Source organism: Acinonyx jubatus, chromosome F2 (genome assembly GCF_027475565.1).
Source record: "Acinonyx jubatus isolate Ajub_Pintada_27869175 chromosome F2, VMU_Ajub_asm_v1.0, whole genome shotgun sequence".
In the NCBI taxonomy this organism is placed as follows: domain Eukaryota; kingdom Metazoa; phylum Chordata; class Mammalia; order Carnivora; family Felidae; genus Acinonyx; species Acinonyx jubatus.
The window spans coordinates 40,140,693-40,159,603 of NC_069394.1; the positions used below are offsets into that span (position 1 = coordinate 40,140,693).

Consider the following 18,911-nt stretch of genomic DNA (forward strand, 5'->3'; position numbering starts at 1 on the left):
GGGCCGCCTGGGTGGCTCAGTAGGTTGAGCGTCCGAATTCGGCTCAGGTCATGATCTCACGGTTCGTGAGTTCGGGCCCCGCATCGGGTTCCGTGCTGACAGCTCAGAGCCTGGAGCCTGCTTCCGATTCTGTGTCTCACTCTCTCTCTCTGCCCTTCAGACACGTGCTCTGTCTCTCTCTGCCTCTCAAAAATAAAGAAAACTAATAAAAAAATTAAAAAAAAAAGAAATTAGAAAATTAGAAATCAGAAAATCACACACACACAAACAAAAAGAAAAGAAAAGAAGATCACAGTTTGACTTGCCAGCAGCCTGTTAGTCCCAGGGAAAAACTAGGTTTAAGGGACCGAACCTCAGGGAAGAATAATTCCTTTAATCAAATTCAGGAGCTGCCTCTCCAAAATCTGTACATCTGTGTCCTTGGGCCTCTTCAACCACATCTTCTCTTCATTACCACTGTTTTTCAGCTTTAATGAGGTATAACTGACAAGGAGTATTACTTGAAAAGTTTAAATTCCTCTAAGAAAAACCTAGAAAAGGTGAATAAAATTATCTTTAAGCAAATTTCAAACCTAAGCATTTTTTAAAGCAGGAGTAGTGGAGCAGGGAACAGAATGGTGGGAGGAGGGGGGGAGAAGACTAGGCTTTTGTTTTAAATTTAGGGGACAGGGAGCCTTCTGGATCCCCTTCAAACCTCAAGGAGATGTGGTTAACACCATCTTAGCTCAGAGAAGTCGAATGAGGCCAAAGGACAGACAAAAGGATAAACTCAGGAAAATCAAGACATACTAGTATTTCACTCTTCTCAAAATACCTTAAAGAAGTGCTGAATGGCATTCCTCTTGCAGACAAGGAATGGGGAAGACAGGGCTGATTCTGTGAGCTTTCTTCCCAGCAGACTCATGACTTAATCCCACATTTACCTACTGAGAGGCCCCTGTGGGCCAGGAGCTGTGGGTGAGGATAACGCTTGCACAGTTTGGGTAGGGTGGCGGTGGGGGTGCAAGGGGGAGAAACAGTTCAAGGAAGCCCTCAGACACTGGAAAAGTACCCCTGAAGGTCACCTGTTGAAAGAAACCTCGCAGCCAAACAGGTTTCTAGATTTCACTGCACTGACAGAGTGATACAGTTATAATCACGCTCTAATGATACAGGGGTGGAGTTAAAAGCTCACTCCTACCTGAGTGTCAGTTGCTATAATGAGATGAAAGCAGCATTTAAGAAACTTTTTTTTTTTTTAAGGGAACTGAAAGAGAACAAGAGAGAAGATGGCAGGAAAGCAGCAGCATGAAGTCAATATCAGATCCTCCTTCCCTGGCCTCGCCTCAGGGTCTTTCCCTACACATCCTTTCCCAGGCCTGAAGGAAGGAACTCGAGAACCCACCCCAGCCACTCACCCTGTTGACGCCAAGTGAAATTCTGTTTTGAGTGTCCACGCCTCTCCCAGATAACTCAGTGGTAAAGTCTAAGCCGATGGAAGTAATTCTGTTTCCCTTTTATTCCTTTGGTCACTGAAGATCTATCAGTGCCTACTCCTTTGGACAATACGAATTCCTGTCCTGAGGTCTGCTTGGGGAAGAGGCATAGGGCTCAATTCTAGTCAAAGAGAAGTGAGGACTAGTGTGCTGGAGAGTTTCTAGAAAAGGTTTCTTTACTCTTAAAAAGATCTACAGGTGGGGCGCCTGGGTGGCTCAGTCAGTTAAGCATCCAACTTCAGCTCAGGTCATGATCTCACGGTCTGTGAGTTTGAGCCCCACGTCAGGCTCTGTGCTGACAGCTCAGAGCCTGGACCCTGCTTCAGATTCTGTGTCTCCCTCTCTCTCTGACCCTCCCCCGTTCATGCTCTGTCTCTCTCTGTCTCAAAAATAAATAAACATTAAAAAAAATTAAAAAAAAAAATCTACAGAAGAGGTGTCCTCCTCTTCCTTTGGATGTTGACCGTGACCATATGTTCAGCACTCAACAGCTCTCTCAGGATCATTAGCACAGCAGAGAGCAGCACCAACATGACGACAGGGGAGCAGAAGAAGGCAGAGAGCCTGGGTCTTCACATGCCGCCGAGCAGCTGAATTAGTCAACCCTGGAACCACTCTATCTCACAACTTCCAGTAAACATTCTCTTTATTCTTCAAGCTATTTTGAAATGGGCTTCCTATTACTTGGTGGCCCAAAGCATCCTGTTATAGAACCCTATGGAGAAAGTCAAGGGCTTTCTTTCTTATTGAGACTCTACAAAAAGAATCACAGGCCCCCCCTTCCTGAAGGAGCTGCCTGATGCTACCACACAGGTAGTACAGATGGACTCACACAAATGAGACATATGGATAGCATCAAACTCAGGCCTGCAGTCAAACATGCAGGGCAGCCTCTGCTAGGTCAAGGATAAATGCATCTGAAGTTGCCAAAACAGAGTCATTCTGGGAATGCCATCCACTGCAGGCACTGCCCCAAAACTGCCTTTCAAGGAGAAGGCTAACGTTGGGCTCTATTTCTCCCATTCATTTTCATTACTTAATCTAACAATTCGTGCCAAGGGGGAGGAGAACGGAAAATAAGGTGACTGGACTGGAGCAAGAGGGGGCGTGTGCACTCAGCTCAGGAAGCGGTCACCCGGCATCGAAGCTCCCAGGAAGGTCTGAGGTCTAAGTGACCACATAGCCCAGACCACCCTTTCCCAATGGCCTTGTAGTTCCCCCACCATCAACACCAGCACCCCCTAAAGCCAGCCCGCACTTGTTGTTGTTGTTCAACAACAACATTCTTCAATGTGGAAAACTTCTAGTTTCACTAATCTTTTGGGAAGTGTGGATAAGTGGATCTTTAGAAGACAAGGCAGACACGTGTTTGCTATGCACACAGGGCTTCAAGAGAATCCCTCTAAAAACATGCTACACTAGCGTCCTAATCCTTCTTACATAGAAGATTAAACTGCCATTGCCCTTTCTGTATCCATCTAAAACCTTCTCTTTTGGCATGCTCTGCCTACGTGTTCTGCAGGCACACACAGACATGGAAGGGGAAGGATAAGGCAGGAAGTGATGAGAAAAAGAAAAAGAAGGAAGGTTCCGATTGATCTGCTAACTCCGGCTGGTCACAGATGACATCTGGGCAACACAGGAACATGGACACCACCACCAACCAACTTCCGCAGGATCGAAAGCCACTGCGTACAGACCAACTAAGACCCTAAGACCGACTAAGTACAGACCAATTAATACCATAAGACCCTTTTACCTGGGCAAAAGAAAAGCTAGACACTAACAGAGAGGAACAGAAGAAAAAGAAGACGAAACCACATAGGAAAACAGAGACAAAAACACATGTCAGTGGATCTAATAGGGAGAAATGACAAGGACAACAGAGACTAAAGGAAAACACAGGAGCCAAGGCCCTACCAGCAAGCTGACATCAAATGGCTGGGTGACCTTTCACGGATGAACACGTTTCAGCTTTCACAGCTGTAAACTGAGCAGGCTGAATGAGATGAGCCTTATGGGTCCTCCCCACAAAGTCCACAAGCCAGGATAAGAAAAGCATAAAACAAACTTCACTTTTATCTTCCCAGAAGGAAAACAATAGCACAGTCCCACAATGAGACCGAGTAGGTGGACTCTGAAGATTAGAGGACTTCATTAGGAACAGAAGAAAAAAAGAGCAGAAATCATATAAAATGTTCCTTGCAATAGACTTAATCCCCCAGTCCTCAGGGCCTTTGGTACCTGAAGAAAACCATCTGCTAATGAAGCCCCAAATTCAGCTCTTGCTGAAGCCTCATTGAAGGGATGGCTATAAAATCATGGTTATTGAGAGACTAATCTTTGAGATCCTCAGACTTCTAAAATGACACTGGACTCAGAAAAAGTAAGTGTAAAAGAAAAAAAAAAAAGGCAGAAAAGAAACCGTCAAAGCCATGAAGAAGTTACTGTTGAGAACTAAGCAACAATTAGCACCCAGCCAAGAAAAGCTGAAGACTTGAAGAACAGACCTGACACCTTTGATCAGTTCTCTGAGCACCTATCATGCCTTGACTGATTATTTAAAAAGTAGGACAGGGAAAGACTAGATAAGAAAGAAATAAGAACAAAGGGTACACAGCAATAATGGTCATGGCACTGACTAATGACGTAGAAGTAAGCAGTGGGCCCTCACGGGACAGGAGAGGTAGAATGGCTAAGGGGAGGAATGGCAGTCACCCCACCTGAACTGTCACCTATATACCCTCCTTTGGGGCTCACCATCTCCCTGCTTTGGGCTGTGTTCTCATGTCACCTTTGCACGAAAAGGCCAGGTTTCAGAGCTCAAGGAGACCAACCACAGACTTAGGTGGTTCATGTATGTAAAATGCTTCATGTTGCAAGTGATCACTTAGCTATCCTACAACATAGGACCCGTGAAAGAGGGGATGGGTTGCATAATGTCCAAGCTCTCCTCTAAACCAAAAATTCTGAGGTTTTGTGTGTTTGAAGAGGAAGGGAAAAGAAAGTTGGCAAATAGCCAAAATGCTGTTTGACAACGGGGACTTTTCCCAGCCAATGTCATGGACATCTTATTGTCGTACTCCAATAATTGTGCATTACCAGAACTCTCAATCATCATGGAAAGGCCAAACTATGTCTGTCATATCTGCATAGGGTGTGCAGGTGTTACAGACTCTCAGCAAAATGCATTATGTTATAATCCTAACCCCTAAAGTGAAGATTTCTGTTGGACTCTTGTACTCTTGGGACTCTTGGACCCTACAGGACCAGACCATAAAGCTACTTGGCTGTGAACATTTGCTATTTTTTAAGACACAGGAAGAAGACCTCAAGGTAATTGGGAGATTATCTGGGCTATCACTTCCACCACAGGCCTCAGAGTGCATGGGCCACTGGGGGGGGGGGGGGGGGCAGGGGCGGGGGGAAGGAAGCTCCACCTTGGTTTCTAAAGGCAAGATAAACACCCAGCAGACCCATGGGGGCAGGCTAGACTCCTTGCTGGGCAGAGCTATGGAAGCAGACTATTATTACCCCAGTAGGTCTGGAAGGCAGAGCACTGATCCAAAAAGGATTGATGATGATGATGATGATTCTTCTTCTTCTTCTTCTTCTTCTTCTTCTTCTTCTTCTTCTTTTTTTTTTTAAGAAAACTCTACTGCCAACATGGGACTAGAACTCACAACACCAAGATCAAGAGTCACACGCTCCACCAACCTGAACCAGTCAGGTGCTCCCAGGATTGACGATTCTTGAGCTTTAAAATCTCACAGAGTTTGCCTTCCTGATTTTGAACTTGCTTGGGACTTGTCACCCTTCCTTCCTTCCTATTTCGCCCTTTTGGAAGAAAAGAGCTTGTCCCACTGCTATATTTTGTAAGCATGTGCTTGGTTTCACAGGTTTACAGCTGGAGGGGATTCTGCCACAAGATGAATCTTGTGTTGTTTAAGCCATCCAGTCTAGGGCATTCTGTTATAGCAGCCTGCACTGACTGAGACAGCAGGCTGTCACATCTTGAAAGGTTTCCACTAAAAATAAAATTTAAGCTAGAAGCATGAGTGGTTGGAGAGTTAAACTCAGCTGTCAAATAACTTAGTTATCTAAAACAACTCATTCTCTTAAGAATTCAGTCATGGTTTTACTGGTTGGATTATGTTATCAGCAAAAACCACGTAGTGTTATGTAAGATTAAGCAAACATACAGAACGAAACACTATTGCCACGATCTTGAAAAGACTGAAGGCCTTGCCATGTGTGATACTGTGATTTATAAGAAATATATATTTGGTCTTTGTGTCCTTTTCTGGCACAGATCTCCTAAAACCATTGGTATCTTCTAAGTGATGAGGGTAATGCATGTTTTTTGCTGTGTTAATGAGAACTCAAAAGCACCTGAAGATGGGGCTGGTTGCCAGTACAGCCAACCATGTGATTAGAGGGTTGGAACTTTTAGTCCCACCCCCAGACCTCCAGGGAAGGGTGAGAGGCTAGAGATTGAGTTGGATCCCCAATGGCCAATGATCGGATCAATTATGCCTATGTAAATTAGGCCTCCATAAAAATCCAAAAGGATGGGGTCTAGGGAGCTTCTGGGTTGGTGAACACTTTTCTGATGCCAGAAAAGTGGTACACGGAGAGAGGGCATGGAAGCTCCTTGCCCCTTCCCCCATGTCTTATCCCATGCATCTCTTTATTTGGCTGTTGATAAATACCCTTTGTAATAAACTGGTACTGTAATCTAGCGAGTAAACTTATTTCTTGAATCCTGTGAGCCACTCTAGCAAATTAACTGAACCCAAGGAGGGGTCATGGGAACCTCTGATTTATAACCATTCGGTCAGAAGCACAGGTGACACTCTGGACTTGCAATTAGCATCTGACATGGGGACAGTCGTAAGCTTGAGCCCTTAACCTGTGGGAACTGATGCTAACTCTGGGTAGACAGTGTCAGAACTGAGTTGAACTGTAGGGCAACCAGCTGGTGTCTGAAAATTGCTTACTGATGGGGGAACACCTCCCCCCGCCCCAGGCCTGCTACTATCCCGCAACACACATATTTTGGAATTGGCATTAGAACGTAATTACCATGGTACATTTCCAAGCAGCAATGAGTAACATTCACAATGAGCTTCTTATATTATACATTACATCTACTGAAGAGACAGGAGGATACAGAAGAAACACACCCTAAAGTATGATGTTTGAGTACGGCCCATGGAGAATAATTCATAGGTAAGACTGAACAATTTCAAAATATCTAAAGTGTAAAAGAAATAGGCTACAAAAAGGAAGCATTTATAAATGGTTACAGAAAATAAGTAAGCATATTCCAGGGAGAAGGTACAAAAGAGAAATAAGAAAAAGTAAAGCAAGGGACAATTCAGAGGAAAGGGATGAATCCTGAGTATGGCAGATTTTTTTTTTTTTAACAGACTTTGCCTCACTCTATAATCATGATGGGAGATAAAATTCACTGTAATAATGGTCTTTTTTTTTAATCCGATGATGAAAATTCGTATCTCAAATGCATGATCAGCAAAGTTTACTGTGATAAAAAGATCATCTGGAACAACACGTTATTTAAGTAATACTCATCACAGCACTGACCCTGTCATTAGCAAAAAGGACTAAATAATAATTGTGTATTTTTATGACTCAGCTGATACAGCAAAAATAGCAACAAGAACAACAGCGGACACTTATTAAGAGCTTACGATTGGTCAGTCACTACTCAGAGAATATAACATGTATTAGTTTATTTATTTAACCCTTTCAACAGTACCTACCTGTTATTTCCAACGTACAAAAGAGAAACTCAAGCACGGTGAAAATGCTAGGGGACTTCCCCAGGACCACTTCTAGCAACTGGCAGAAGGGGCAGTTTGCCTCCAGGGCCTGTGCCCTAACCACCACAGATTAAGTTTTTACTCCACTTTCCAGTTTCACCTTTTAGGTGGCATGCATCTCAAAAACACCAAAAGGATACCATGCACAGGAGAAATACGTCACTTACCATTGGGAAAAGCTAACACACTGATGATAAGAAAGAAGAAAACAACAGAAAGGATACCCCTCCAGATGTTGTCTTCTGGGACAGAGTCATCCCTGAAAGCAGAAAAGAAAACACTGAGTATTCATTTTCAGATCTAAACAGACGACATGATTGGGATTGTTAACTTCATTTTGCTGAGCAAAGTCATTACAAATACTACTTATCATTCACTATCAATTCCTAAAATAATACCATCTTATAATAAAGTCCAGTTCTTACAAAAAATGCCATTGGCAACCTTGCACACCAACATACATTCTCTTCGGACAAACATTTGAGAATCACTGTTCTTTTTTTTTTTTTTTTAATGCCCAGGATGTCAAAAGGTAAATGCTTTTTGATTTCAAGAATCACTAAAGATGACCTTTATGATATAGACTGTGCAAAGAAATCTTTTAGAAGTCAGAAAGAAAGCATAACATTATAAAGAAAACATAATGCAATGAGATTATGTATCAATTCTTAAAAACAGGCAGTTGACTACCTAAGGGATGAACAAAAAGGGCAAAAATGTTGGGCAATAAGAAAACACCAGAAAATAATACTTATTAAAAGAAAAATCATTAAAAACAGAATATAAGACTTAAAGTCAGACCAGAAGCAAAAGAACTATGAAGAAAGGGAATGAGTTTCTTCCCTCTGCGTTTGGTCATTTCTAATCTATTGCTGTGTTTATCTCCTCCATAACCCTAGTAACTGAAATGATTCCACTTGTTGGTTGATATGTTGTCTGTCTTCAATATAGAAAGTAAACTCGGGGATTATTCTCTCATTGTATCCTCAAAGGCTGGCACATGGTAAACCTTTGATATTTGTGGACTGATTATTTATTAGGAAGAAAATCTATTGTATAAAACCAAGTAAAATTCCCTTTGGGAAATCTGATGGCAGAAAAAAAATTAAGGTTCTCACTGTTTGCATTTAAAAAAAAAAGGAGAGTCTAGTAACATATTTGGGGTTCAAGAGAAACCAACAAAAGAGGGAAAACAGAAGTATAAGACAGAAAGATTTTGTGAATTGTTGATCATTATTAAGAAGCTTGAGAGAGGAAAGTCCAGGGTTTCAGTTTAAAAAGATGCAGGATGAGTAGACAGAAAATAAGAAAACAGAACAGAAGGAGATACTTAGACATAATAAGACTACGAGCAATAAATTTAAAACTGATTTTTGAAGGCTGAGTTTATCAGTGGAAGGACTGCAGTGAAAGAGCTTTCAAAAGACAAAGATTAAACATTACTAAAAAAAGAAGATAAAAACTTTATAAGAAAATCAAGTTAACATACAAAAAAAAAATCGAGGGCATCGGGATACATGAGAAGTATAAAATAAAACAATAATGAATTACTATGAACTTCTGTTCAGGCACCCAATTAAGTGATTTCCAGATTCATGAGAGGACTGAACATAAGGCTCTGAGGTAAGAGATCATATAGATTCCATTTCTTAAACCATCATCCGGCCAAACAGCACTCATGTTAATGTTGGACAAACAATGCTTAACTGTTAACTTCACAGATCTGCTTATAAAACCAAACTACACAATCAGACAGATTTTCTCTTGCAGCAAGGCGCAATCTTATTTTAAAGTACACCCTAACAATTTAACATCTGCCCAGAAGTTATGAGTATGTCCTTAAAAAATGCTAGCCCAATTATTACTAGGGTATTTGCAATGCGTTTCGGCCTAGGCAGGGAAGCCCCATATCCAAGTTCCAGGAACACCAGCTTGTCCTGAAGAATGAATACATACAGGGATTGGGGGGGACACAATGTTTTCATTCAGACCAACATCACACTACTGATATTGGCAACAATAACGACCATAATAACAGCTCCTGTTTATCAAGTATTTACTGTGTGCCAGGCACTGAACAGGCAGTTTCTAAACATTATTGCTAATTGTCACCCCCCTCTGCAAAATGGAGTACTATCAACCATATTTTACAAATGACGTAACAAAGGCTCAGAAAGGTTATGTAATTTTAATTTGCCCAAGGCTACACAGATAAGAAGATACAGAGTTTGCATTTGAAACCAGGTCTTTTAGACTCTGAAGACAATGCCAAATTGCCTCCTAAAAAAATTATCTGTCATCCTAAATCAATCTGATTCATGTTAGATGTACCGGGATGGTAGAAGAGAGTTTGACAGGACATAACGTTTGTAAGTTCCAGATAAAATAAAAACAAGGCTGAAATAAATAACTGTTGCTTGGGAAAAGGTGAATTGTAACTCATACTTTATACCAAATTATACTCTGGACATTCATAGAATAAAAAAACTAAAAACAAACAAGAATGGAAAAAAGTTCTGGAAGAAACAATGGGCAAATTAAAAAACCAAAACCAAAACACAACCATCTCAGAGCAGGGAAGACCCTTCTAAAATATGACACAACCCAGAAATCATAAAGGAAAAAAACCGGTCAATCTGCACAACAAAGAATCAACAAAGGAAAAATGATAAACTTAGGACTTCTATCAAGGTAAAGAGTTAACTTCCCTAATACACAAAGCACTCCTCCCCAAATCAATTAACAGAAAGAACAACAAATGGACAAAGAAAAACAAACAGAAAAATGGGCAAAGGATATGAAGAGACAGTTCAGAGTGAGAAATCCAGTGGCTCTCAGGCAAGTGAAAAGATGCTGAGTCTCACTCATGGTTAAGAGGTGGACAAACTAAAACAACCACGAGAGACCATTCTCTATGAACCTATGAACAAAGGTAAAAATTGAATGACTGAGTTGGAGAGGATAAACAGGAAGTCTCTCTCACATTGCCAGTAGTAGTATAGATTGAAACCACTTTAAAGTAGGGCAATTTGGCAACATATTAACTTTATAAATGCACATACCCTGTGACTCAGCAACTCCATGAATGAGAATTTATCCCACAGCTACACCTTCATTTATGCAAAAATGACATATGTACAAGCTTGTTCACTGTGGCATTATTTGCATTAGCAAAAGAATGGAAACAAGCTAAATAAGTGTCCACTGAAAGGGAACTGATAAAATCAATTATGGTCCCATCTCATAATGAAATACTGGGCAACCAAAAAAAGACTGAAGAAGCTTCCTGTAAGTTAACTACTACAGAATAAGAGACATCATGAGATAAATAAAGCAAGTTGTAGAACAGTGAGTTTAGGAAGCAAATATTCTCTGTTCAAAAAAGGGGGCACGTGTATGTGCATGTAACTTGCAACTTGTACAGATAGCTGCAGGTCTCAGAAATCTACCCAAGAAATGGCAACACTGTTTCCTCCAAGAAGAAAAAAGGAGGGAGGGAGACTTTTCTCCACAAATTCTGGTGAATGGATTTCAAGCAATGTGTATCCATTATTCTTTTTTTTTTTAATTTTTTTTAATGTTTATTTATTTTTGAGACAGAGAGAGACAGAGCATGAACGGGGGAGGGTCAGAGAGAGAGGGAGACACAGAATCTGAAACAGGCTCCAGGCTCTGAGCTGTCAGCACAGAGCCCGACGCGGGGCTCGAACTCACATACCGCGAGATCCTGACCTGAGCCGAAGTCGTACACTCAACCGACTGAGCCACCCAGGCGCCCAATATCCATTATTCTTTACCAAAAAAAAGGTAATTAAAATTTTACCTAAACAAATGGCTACAGCAAACCAGAAAATCAGTCTCTACTTGAAATTACTTGCTAGTCAGAATGCTTGAAAATATACATCAACATGAAATTCATAAAAACTTAAGATCAGTAATAACTAAGGATATAAAACCGGGGTGCCCACCTGGCTCAGTAAGTTAAGAGTCTGACTCGGTTTCAGCTCAGGTCATGATCTCATGGTTGGTGAGTTCAAGCCCAGCACCAGGCTCTGCGCTGACAGTACAGAGCCTGCTTGGGATTCTCTTTCTCTGCTCCTCCCGCGCTCGCTCTCTCTCTCTCTCTCAGTCTCTCTCAAAGTAAATAAATAAACACTTATAAAATGAAACTGCAATTTTGTAAATTTTGAGCAGCTATATTAGAAAGGATCAAAGGGATGGCTTAGTTGTTTCAGGAGGGAAAAAAAAAGCTGATTAAATCTGAAAAAAAGTAGCAGTGGGGTCTGAAAGTTGGCAGCCTTATATCTAATGAGGGGGAAAAAAGCATAGCAAAGATAGACAGCAGGGTTGTTAGATAAACTGAAAATGTACAGTACAGGAAGATCAGACTTCTGTGACCAATGATTGGAGCGTAAGCAGGTGATCTTCAGAAGGAATGTGAGCCCCATCTGAGCTCAGCCTCACAAGCAGCTTCTGGAGAGTGGAAAGGGTGTTCCCACCGCACCTAGAACAGCCCCTTACAAGAGGTGGGTGCACAGAAAGAACTGAATGCATGAATGAAGGCATTGCCCAGCACCCCCAACCCCTGCCCCGTCAACTCTCCCTGCCCTGACAACCTTGACCACAGCCCTGACTTCTTCCCAAGGTCTACTGCAGCCATCAATGACAAATGTCTCAATCTCTGGTGCTCTGAACTTTCCAAAGAACTTCCTCAGCTGGCATTTTCTTTTAACTGCTTCACAGTTTTGTGGGGAAGTATTATCTTTACTCGAAGGATGAAGAAGATAAAGCTCTTTATCTTGCCCACAGTTACACACAAATAGGAGGCAGAGTGGAAGTAGGAGCCAGGGCTTCTGGAATGCTGGCTCTAGGTCAAGATTGCTACATTTATCAAAATGATACAAACAGACAAGCTGGGGAGGGGGGACAAAGTCCTTTTCTCTCTGCCAAATTTAGGAGGTGCTCCAGAAGTGTGGGGAGGGGGGTAGCCCCAACCACATACAGTAAAACTACTGAATGGGCAGATTATAATAAAATTGTAATTTAAGCGCCGGTGGGCACCGGTCCCATCTCATTCCTCTGAGGTACCTCCCATGCCCAGCACAATGCTTTAGCACATGGCAGGCATTCTCAATATGGTGGGTGCCAGAATGAAAGAGACGCTATGGCTGAGTGGGGCCAGCGACTCAAGTCACGAAGGAGTGAAGCACAGCCTGAGGCCATAGAGTCCACTAACAGTGACTTTACTGTCCCAGTGCTGAAGGGCCAAATATTCAAACACCTCAACTCCTTCTGCAGAATGCTGTTTCTACCCAGAGAGGAGAGAATGTCCTAAAAGCAGGAAAGGTTTAAGACAAGCTCTGAACTTAAAAAAAGTTTGCACTCAGAAAAGTTTTGGACTCAGATTGTGTCAGTTTAATGTCTGACCATAGGCAGTGGGCGAGGAAGACTTCAGGAAAGCGAAACAAACTCCACGTACTCACAGACCATCTAGACAAGGCTTCCTCCCCGGGGCCGGGCAGACAGGAACCCTTTATCACGACTCCTAAGGCTGCTAAGTGGGTTGTCCTCCCTCCCCACATCTTCTCTTTCCCTTCCCTCTAATAGGAGTCCTTGAAATTGAGACACACAGGTAGGGTCATGTTTATAAGGTTGGTCTCTGTTAAGGATCCTCTCTCCCGATGGAGAACTTAGTCCTCGGTTACATGGTAGATCGAGGTTAACTAGCTTTGGTATTACCTTTAAAGACTATATTCATTTCATTTTACAGTAAGTTACAGTCCTTGTCAAGAATTATAACTTAGATAACTAAAGGAGAAGAGTGATTTTTAAGATCTTATTGGATAAATGACTTCTTGCATTTTTATTCATTTAGCATTTTCCGGGTGTGCATCTTGGGGTGATTAAGATATTTGGGCTCAAGAAACTGATGCAGTAACAACTATCACAACACCAATAAGAGACACACAATAATAAAAGGTATTTGGAAGTATATAAACATGTCTTCCCTGTGCTTCCTGAAACAATCAAGAAAGGTGCTCAGGAAGGAGCTCAGGACGCCATGGGCAGGCAGGAGGTGCCGGGAGGTGCTCTTCCCTGGGAAAGAGTTGCCAGCCTGGCACTGGCTGTGGGGCCGGTGAGCCATCCGGGCCTGCCATGTGCCCTGTGTGCAGGTGTTGTAGGGAAGGCAAGGCTGGAGAGGCAGGGATACTTCGTGATGGAAGGCCTGAGTCCAGCCAGCATTTCCTACAGGTGAGGGGGACGTAGTGACAGACAGTAAGCAGGGGACAGATCGGGTCTCCCCTTTGTCTTAGAAGGTCATGAAGGCAGCAGTGTGGAGGCTGAGTGGGAGGGAGATGGAGTAAAGGTCTGAGAGCATACTGTCCCGAAGGATAAGAGGATTGCCGAGCCACGGCCTGGGCCTGGGAGGGAACACAGCTCTGAAAGGCGTGAAGGCCCTGTGAGACCTGGTGAAGATAAACTAGGTGTACTCCAGGTGAGCGGAGACCTGGACTACTGAATTGTTGAACTGAATTAAACAGGATGCCAGGGCCAAAGGCTCAGGAAGCAGTCCTGGCTGACTGGACAATGTCTGGTTTCTGAATTCAGGGAGGCTGAAAACCTGCTAACTTCACTAGAGAAATGTGAGGCTACAGGGATTATATCACAAGACTAACTGTATTATACTTGGTAACAGAATTACAGTTCAAATGCTAAATACCACGTAGCAATCCCTAGGCATGGAATCTCTCTGAGGTAAGGCAGCATCAAAACCAAATGAACATCTGAAGTCACCCAGGAACCTATTTCCTACAGAAGACCCCAAAGAAATATAGGATACATCTTCCCCTCCAAGGACCTTGTAATCTTATTGGGGACCTAAAACACTAGACATAAATATAAGAAAGGATATAGAAGATGCTTACTTAAATCCATCACAAAATAAAATCCAAATAGGAAGTGGAAAAGAGAAATATTAAGATCACTGTTAAGTGAACCTCTTCAGAGGGCACCACCCAACAGTGGTTGGTGACCTCAGGGTTGGTTGAACCCCAGCACACAGCCCTGTGGACCATCACTTCATAGAACTGGTGTCAGGGAACAAGGACATCCAGGCCTTCCGTTAATGAGAGAGAAAGAACATGATGTACATAAAGGAAACAGAACTAAGACAACTGAGTCAGCAGTATCAGGAGATGTTTTCTAATGGGATTTATATGGTCTAAAAGGGAAAGAACAGGGAAGGCTGGCAGATATCCATGAGGGAAGCTGACAAAGAAGGCAGAACTATAGTTCTTCCAAATCCACCGAAGGGAAATAAGGTAAAAACCATTATTAACAAGCAAATAAGAATAAATAAATCAAACGTCTGTCCACTTCCCTGCCCTCACCTGCGTCCTCAGCCTCCTACCAAGGAGAAAGCTAGCACAGACGAACAGCGAAGCGCTTAGGTACAGCAAGCTGTAGGAGGGCAATCTCCTCTGCGTAAGGGACGACCGGCATGGTTGTCGGACGAGAGCTCCTGGACAGGTGGATGCCACTGTTTCATTGCCAAGTGCCTCTTAAGGCGGGGGTGGGCTGCTATGAACGTGTTAGTAGACTTGGGTGTTTTCAAATCTAAAGTTTGAGTTTTTGAACCTAAAGCCATTCACTATTTCCAAGTTCGCCAATCTCTGAAAGCAGAGCAAATATGAGGCACCTTAGCAATTATACTCTGAGCTCAAGGCAAAGGTTCTCCTGACCCCATTGTGGCTGAACAAACTTCCAAAATACGTGCCAAAGCAGTTATCTTATAAAAATACTTATCCTAAAATGTGGCAAAATGAGGTTAGGGAGAATGATTCAATGGTACCCGGCTTCATTTTTAATGACAGTGAAAGAGACAGGAGATTTAAACGCTACGATTTAAGAGTGAGTTGACCTAGTTGCTATTTAACAAAAGAACTACTTGACAAATCCAACCCTGTCTCCGACTTCTGTGCATGGTATCTAATTCTTCACGACCCTAAATTCTTGCTGTGTCTCTACAGCATGTGACGTGACCCAGTACTGTTTCTCGCCGACTGCTGCTATGGCACCCTGAAAGTATTCTAGATCACTAGTCTTTGAAAAACAAACGTTAAGGCATATTTTGAAAGTTTTACTGAAAGAATTGCAGTGAACAGTCATCCAACTAAAATCCTGTTGTAAAATAAGTACAAGGTACTGGAGACAATCATTACAAAAGAGCACAGAATGAATAATTTTCATTTAAGTCATTACTTTCAATCTTTATGGAGAAAGAGCGATCACTGTAAGGTCCCACTTTAAAGGATCACAAATCATATAAAAAATGAATAAGAGATAATAAGTACCAACTACATTAATGGTGCTTATAATTTTATATAAGGTGAAACTGGTTATTAATGAGTTCTTCAATATACGACTTCTCTTTATGAAACTATTCAAAGAAATAAAATGATGAGGATTTTTGGAAAAGACCATAGCCTGAGGTTTAGATTATGCCTTTTCCATTACTTTTGACAAGCTGTCGAAATTCATATTCTCTGCTGCAATTTATCGACTGCTTTGGCAGAATATGCTGTAAAGGGGAAGTTACAGAAGACTGCGACTTTCTGTATTAGAAAAAAGGAAGAAAGATCTATTCTTAGGGGGCCTAGAGTAACATTAAAGATAAAAGGTGGAAACAAACTGCTCATTCTTGCTTCTCATTTAGAATAAAATACCGTAACTACTTTTCTTATTTCCAAAGAAACTCCCGCACTAATTACATCATTGCCAATCCACACAGGAGATGAGTTAAACCAAAGCTAATACTAAACAGGCATGTATGTTATCCAAGCAAAGCAACGTCCACTATTCCAATGCCTTCATCCCTTTTGTCAATAATAGAGCATACTTCATCCTCATTCAATGAGAAATATAATCTAGAAGGCATTAGCATACAATGAAATGATGTAATAGTAATAGATAATGTTTACTAAGCACTTAACTATTTGTCATGAACTGAGCTAAACACAGATTACCTAAAAAGATGAATTAAACCCTCATGCTAGACAATCCTATGGAGTACTATTAGATATTTTCATTTTACATATAAATAAGTAAACTATGGCTTAGCAAAACTAAGTGGCCACATTACTATTAAGTGGTAAATCAGATGACATGACGAATGAAGTATTTGAAGGGAACCATAATTAGGGACAAGAATGAGTATTCTCCAAGGCTAGAAATAAGTTCTTGGTTGGATACTATGGAAATATCTGGTCTTAACACACTGCATAGCATTAGCAGAAGACTTTACAATAATAGCAACTGTATCCCTCAATCATTAAGAGTAATCATTAAGAGTAATTATTGTTATGTATTCCTTATAGGTAGATTTATGCAAATAGATGAACACAAAATAGGAATGAAGAGTCAACTGGATTCTGGAAGTAAGAAACACGTGTGATGTGGAAGAATATTATTAGTTTTATGAAAATGTGAAAAATTTCAGTGATTCTTAATCCACTGGCACTTAACATGTGTGCATGTGTGTTTATCTTGTATGTGTACATGCACACACATGCATTTATATAGAGGACAATTCATTCTTTGCTGTACAGTGCTGTCCCATGCGTCATAACACATCTAGCATCCTTAATCCCCACCCACAAAACACCAGAAGTTCCAATGCTTGTGACCACTCAATATACCTCTGCACATTGTCTGCTGACTTGGACTGAGAACCATTGATTGTCAGACAAAAATACTAAGAGAAGTAATTGACATTAATTGCGCATCGTGTAGGAGATACTCTTAAGTGCATTCACACATATTCACTTAATACCCATAAACCTGTATGAGGTAAGTACATATTTTATCCCCATTTTACAAATGTGGATCAGAGAAAGGTTAAGTAACTCAACTAAGGACACACAGACACTTCTGAAGCCAACAATCTGGCTCCAAAACTACACTTCCCTGGGTTGATCTTTTAAAACATAGCAGCGTGATAGGCATGCCTTTCCTTTCTTTAAAGAGGTTCATTCAGAAAATACAAGTCCTTGTAAGTAGGACCCACCCTGCGCATGTCATTACGAACAAGGGATAGAATGGTTCCCTTGCTTGGGGGTGAGGGGCCATATGTTCAGTTGAGGGACAGTTATATGATGTAGGTATCAAGAGTTGGGCTGGGTAGTTCCTATGCATAAGTATATATTAGAAGAGCTTTGACCGTATGGGGATGTGTGTGTGTGTTTAGGGAGAAAGGAGAATTGTGCTATATTGAGGTTTATGTGTTTTACGTATCACTTCCACAGTATTTACTATGCACCAGACACTGCTACAATTGCTTGACGATATCTCATTTCAGCATATGTGTTAGATGATGAACCAGGCAGAGTGTGCACTGTGTGATACGCAGTGGGCTGGTGTTTGTATAGCAATGTGCACAACAGGTGACAGGTACTGGCTGCGCTGGAAGGGGAAAGGTCAGCTTTGATAGGTGTCTACATCATTTGTGTTGTGGTATATAGATAGTCCTGTTTCAGGCTGGGGGAAGGGTTATGCTAGATGGTCTGTGTGCCACACTTACAGGAGGTGCTGCATGGGAAAGGCTGTGTAGTGCAACTCACATGTGCATTTTGTGCATGGCCCGTAGTGCTGAAAACTGGAGGCGATCCAAGGGAAGGGATCCAGGTTGTGCCCTGGGCCCGTGTATGGTACGTGGAGACGCTGTGGACCGGTGTGCTTTCAGCCATGTAGCGGTATGTGCTGAAAGTGGTGCATAGGAGATGATTCATGCGGTGTGCTGGGTAGGGACGGGGGCTGGAGAGGAAGGGGCCGTGTCGTGATGTGTGCGGGGAGGATGCTCGGTGCGATAGGAGAGACGGGGACCGCTCTAGGTGACTCGCGAGTACGCCTGATATGGCCCAAAGCGCTGTACAGGAGGGGGTGGTATGGGGGGGGGGGGGTGAGGGTGGGGGTTGGAGGGTAGGGCCAACGCCAGTCCAGAGGAGCTGTAGGGCAGAACTAGCTGCGTGTGCAGTGAGACACCGGGCCGGTGGAGGAACTGACGGGTGGAGGGTCTGCGAGGGTGTACGTGGAACAGCCAGCCGGATTCCTCACGCAGAGCTACACTGGCCCATGCTCCTCACCACCGCCTCCCGCCGGCCCCTTCCCTTCGCCCAAGGGCGCTCCCTCCGCGCGGTTCGGCCCGCCTCACCGGGTGAAGGCGAAGTACATGAGGCTGACGATGGTGAAGCTGAGCAGGGTGATGGTGTGAGGCCGGTAGAAGAAGTCGATGGTGATGTCCTCCACTTGCTGCTCGTTGATCATCCGGAAATGCATCTTGTAGTTCACATCATCTTTGCTCAGGGTCCGGCTCCCCACGCAGGACGCCATGGCCCGCCTCCCCGTCCTGCGGCGGCGGCGGCGGCCCCGGCCCGTGTAGGCTGGGACCCGGGAGGTGACGAGCCGCAGCGAGCGGGCAGCCGGGCGGCGGGGCCGAGTCTGGCGCGGAGCACAAGCTGGGAGCCGAGAGAAGGACAGGCGCGGGAGGGCGGGGTCGAGGCGCCGCCAACGCGGACTCGGGCGGGGGGCGGCG

The 18,911-nt window shown here is 43.0% G+C and overlaps 1 protein-coding gene across 2 annotated transcripts in view; it reads right to left on the reverse strand.

The window, feature by feature from the left end:
* The window catches only part of PTDSS1 (phosphatidylserine synthase 1), a 64,435-nt gene extending 45,595 nt beyond the window's left edge, over nt 1–18,840 (reverse strand). Inside the window, exons 1-2 of one of the 2 annotated variants that reach the window (XM_027064189.2) lie at nt 18,531–18,838; nt 7,489–7,580 (exon numbers count right to left, since the gene is read on the reverse strand). In XM_027064189.2, the coding sequence (XP_026919990.1) occupies nt 7,489–7,580; nt 18,531–18,709 (271 nt within the window). In that variant the 5' untranslated portion in view covers nt 18,710–18,838. Of the gene's footprint in view, nt 1–7,488; nt 7,581–18,530 lie in introns of both variants that reach the window. The other variant, XM_027064190.2, reaches the window with a different exon arrangement.
* Between the last annotated feature and the right edge of the window lie 71 nt (nt 18,841–18,911).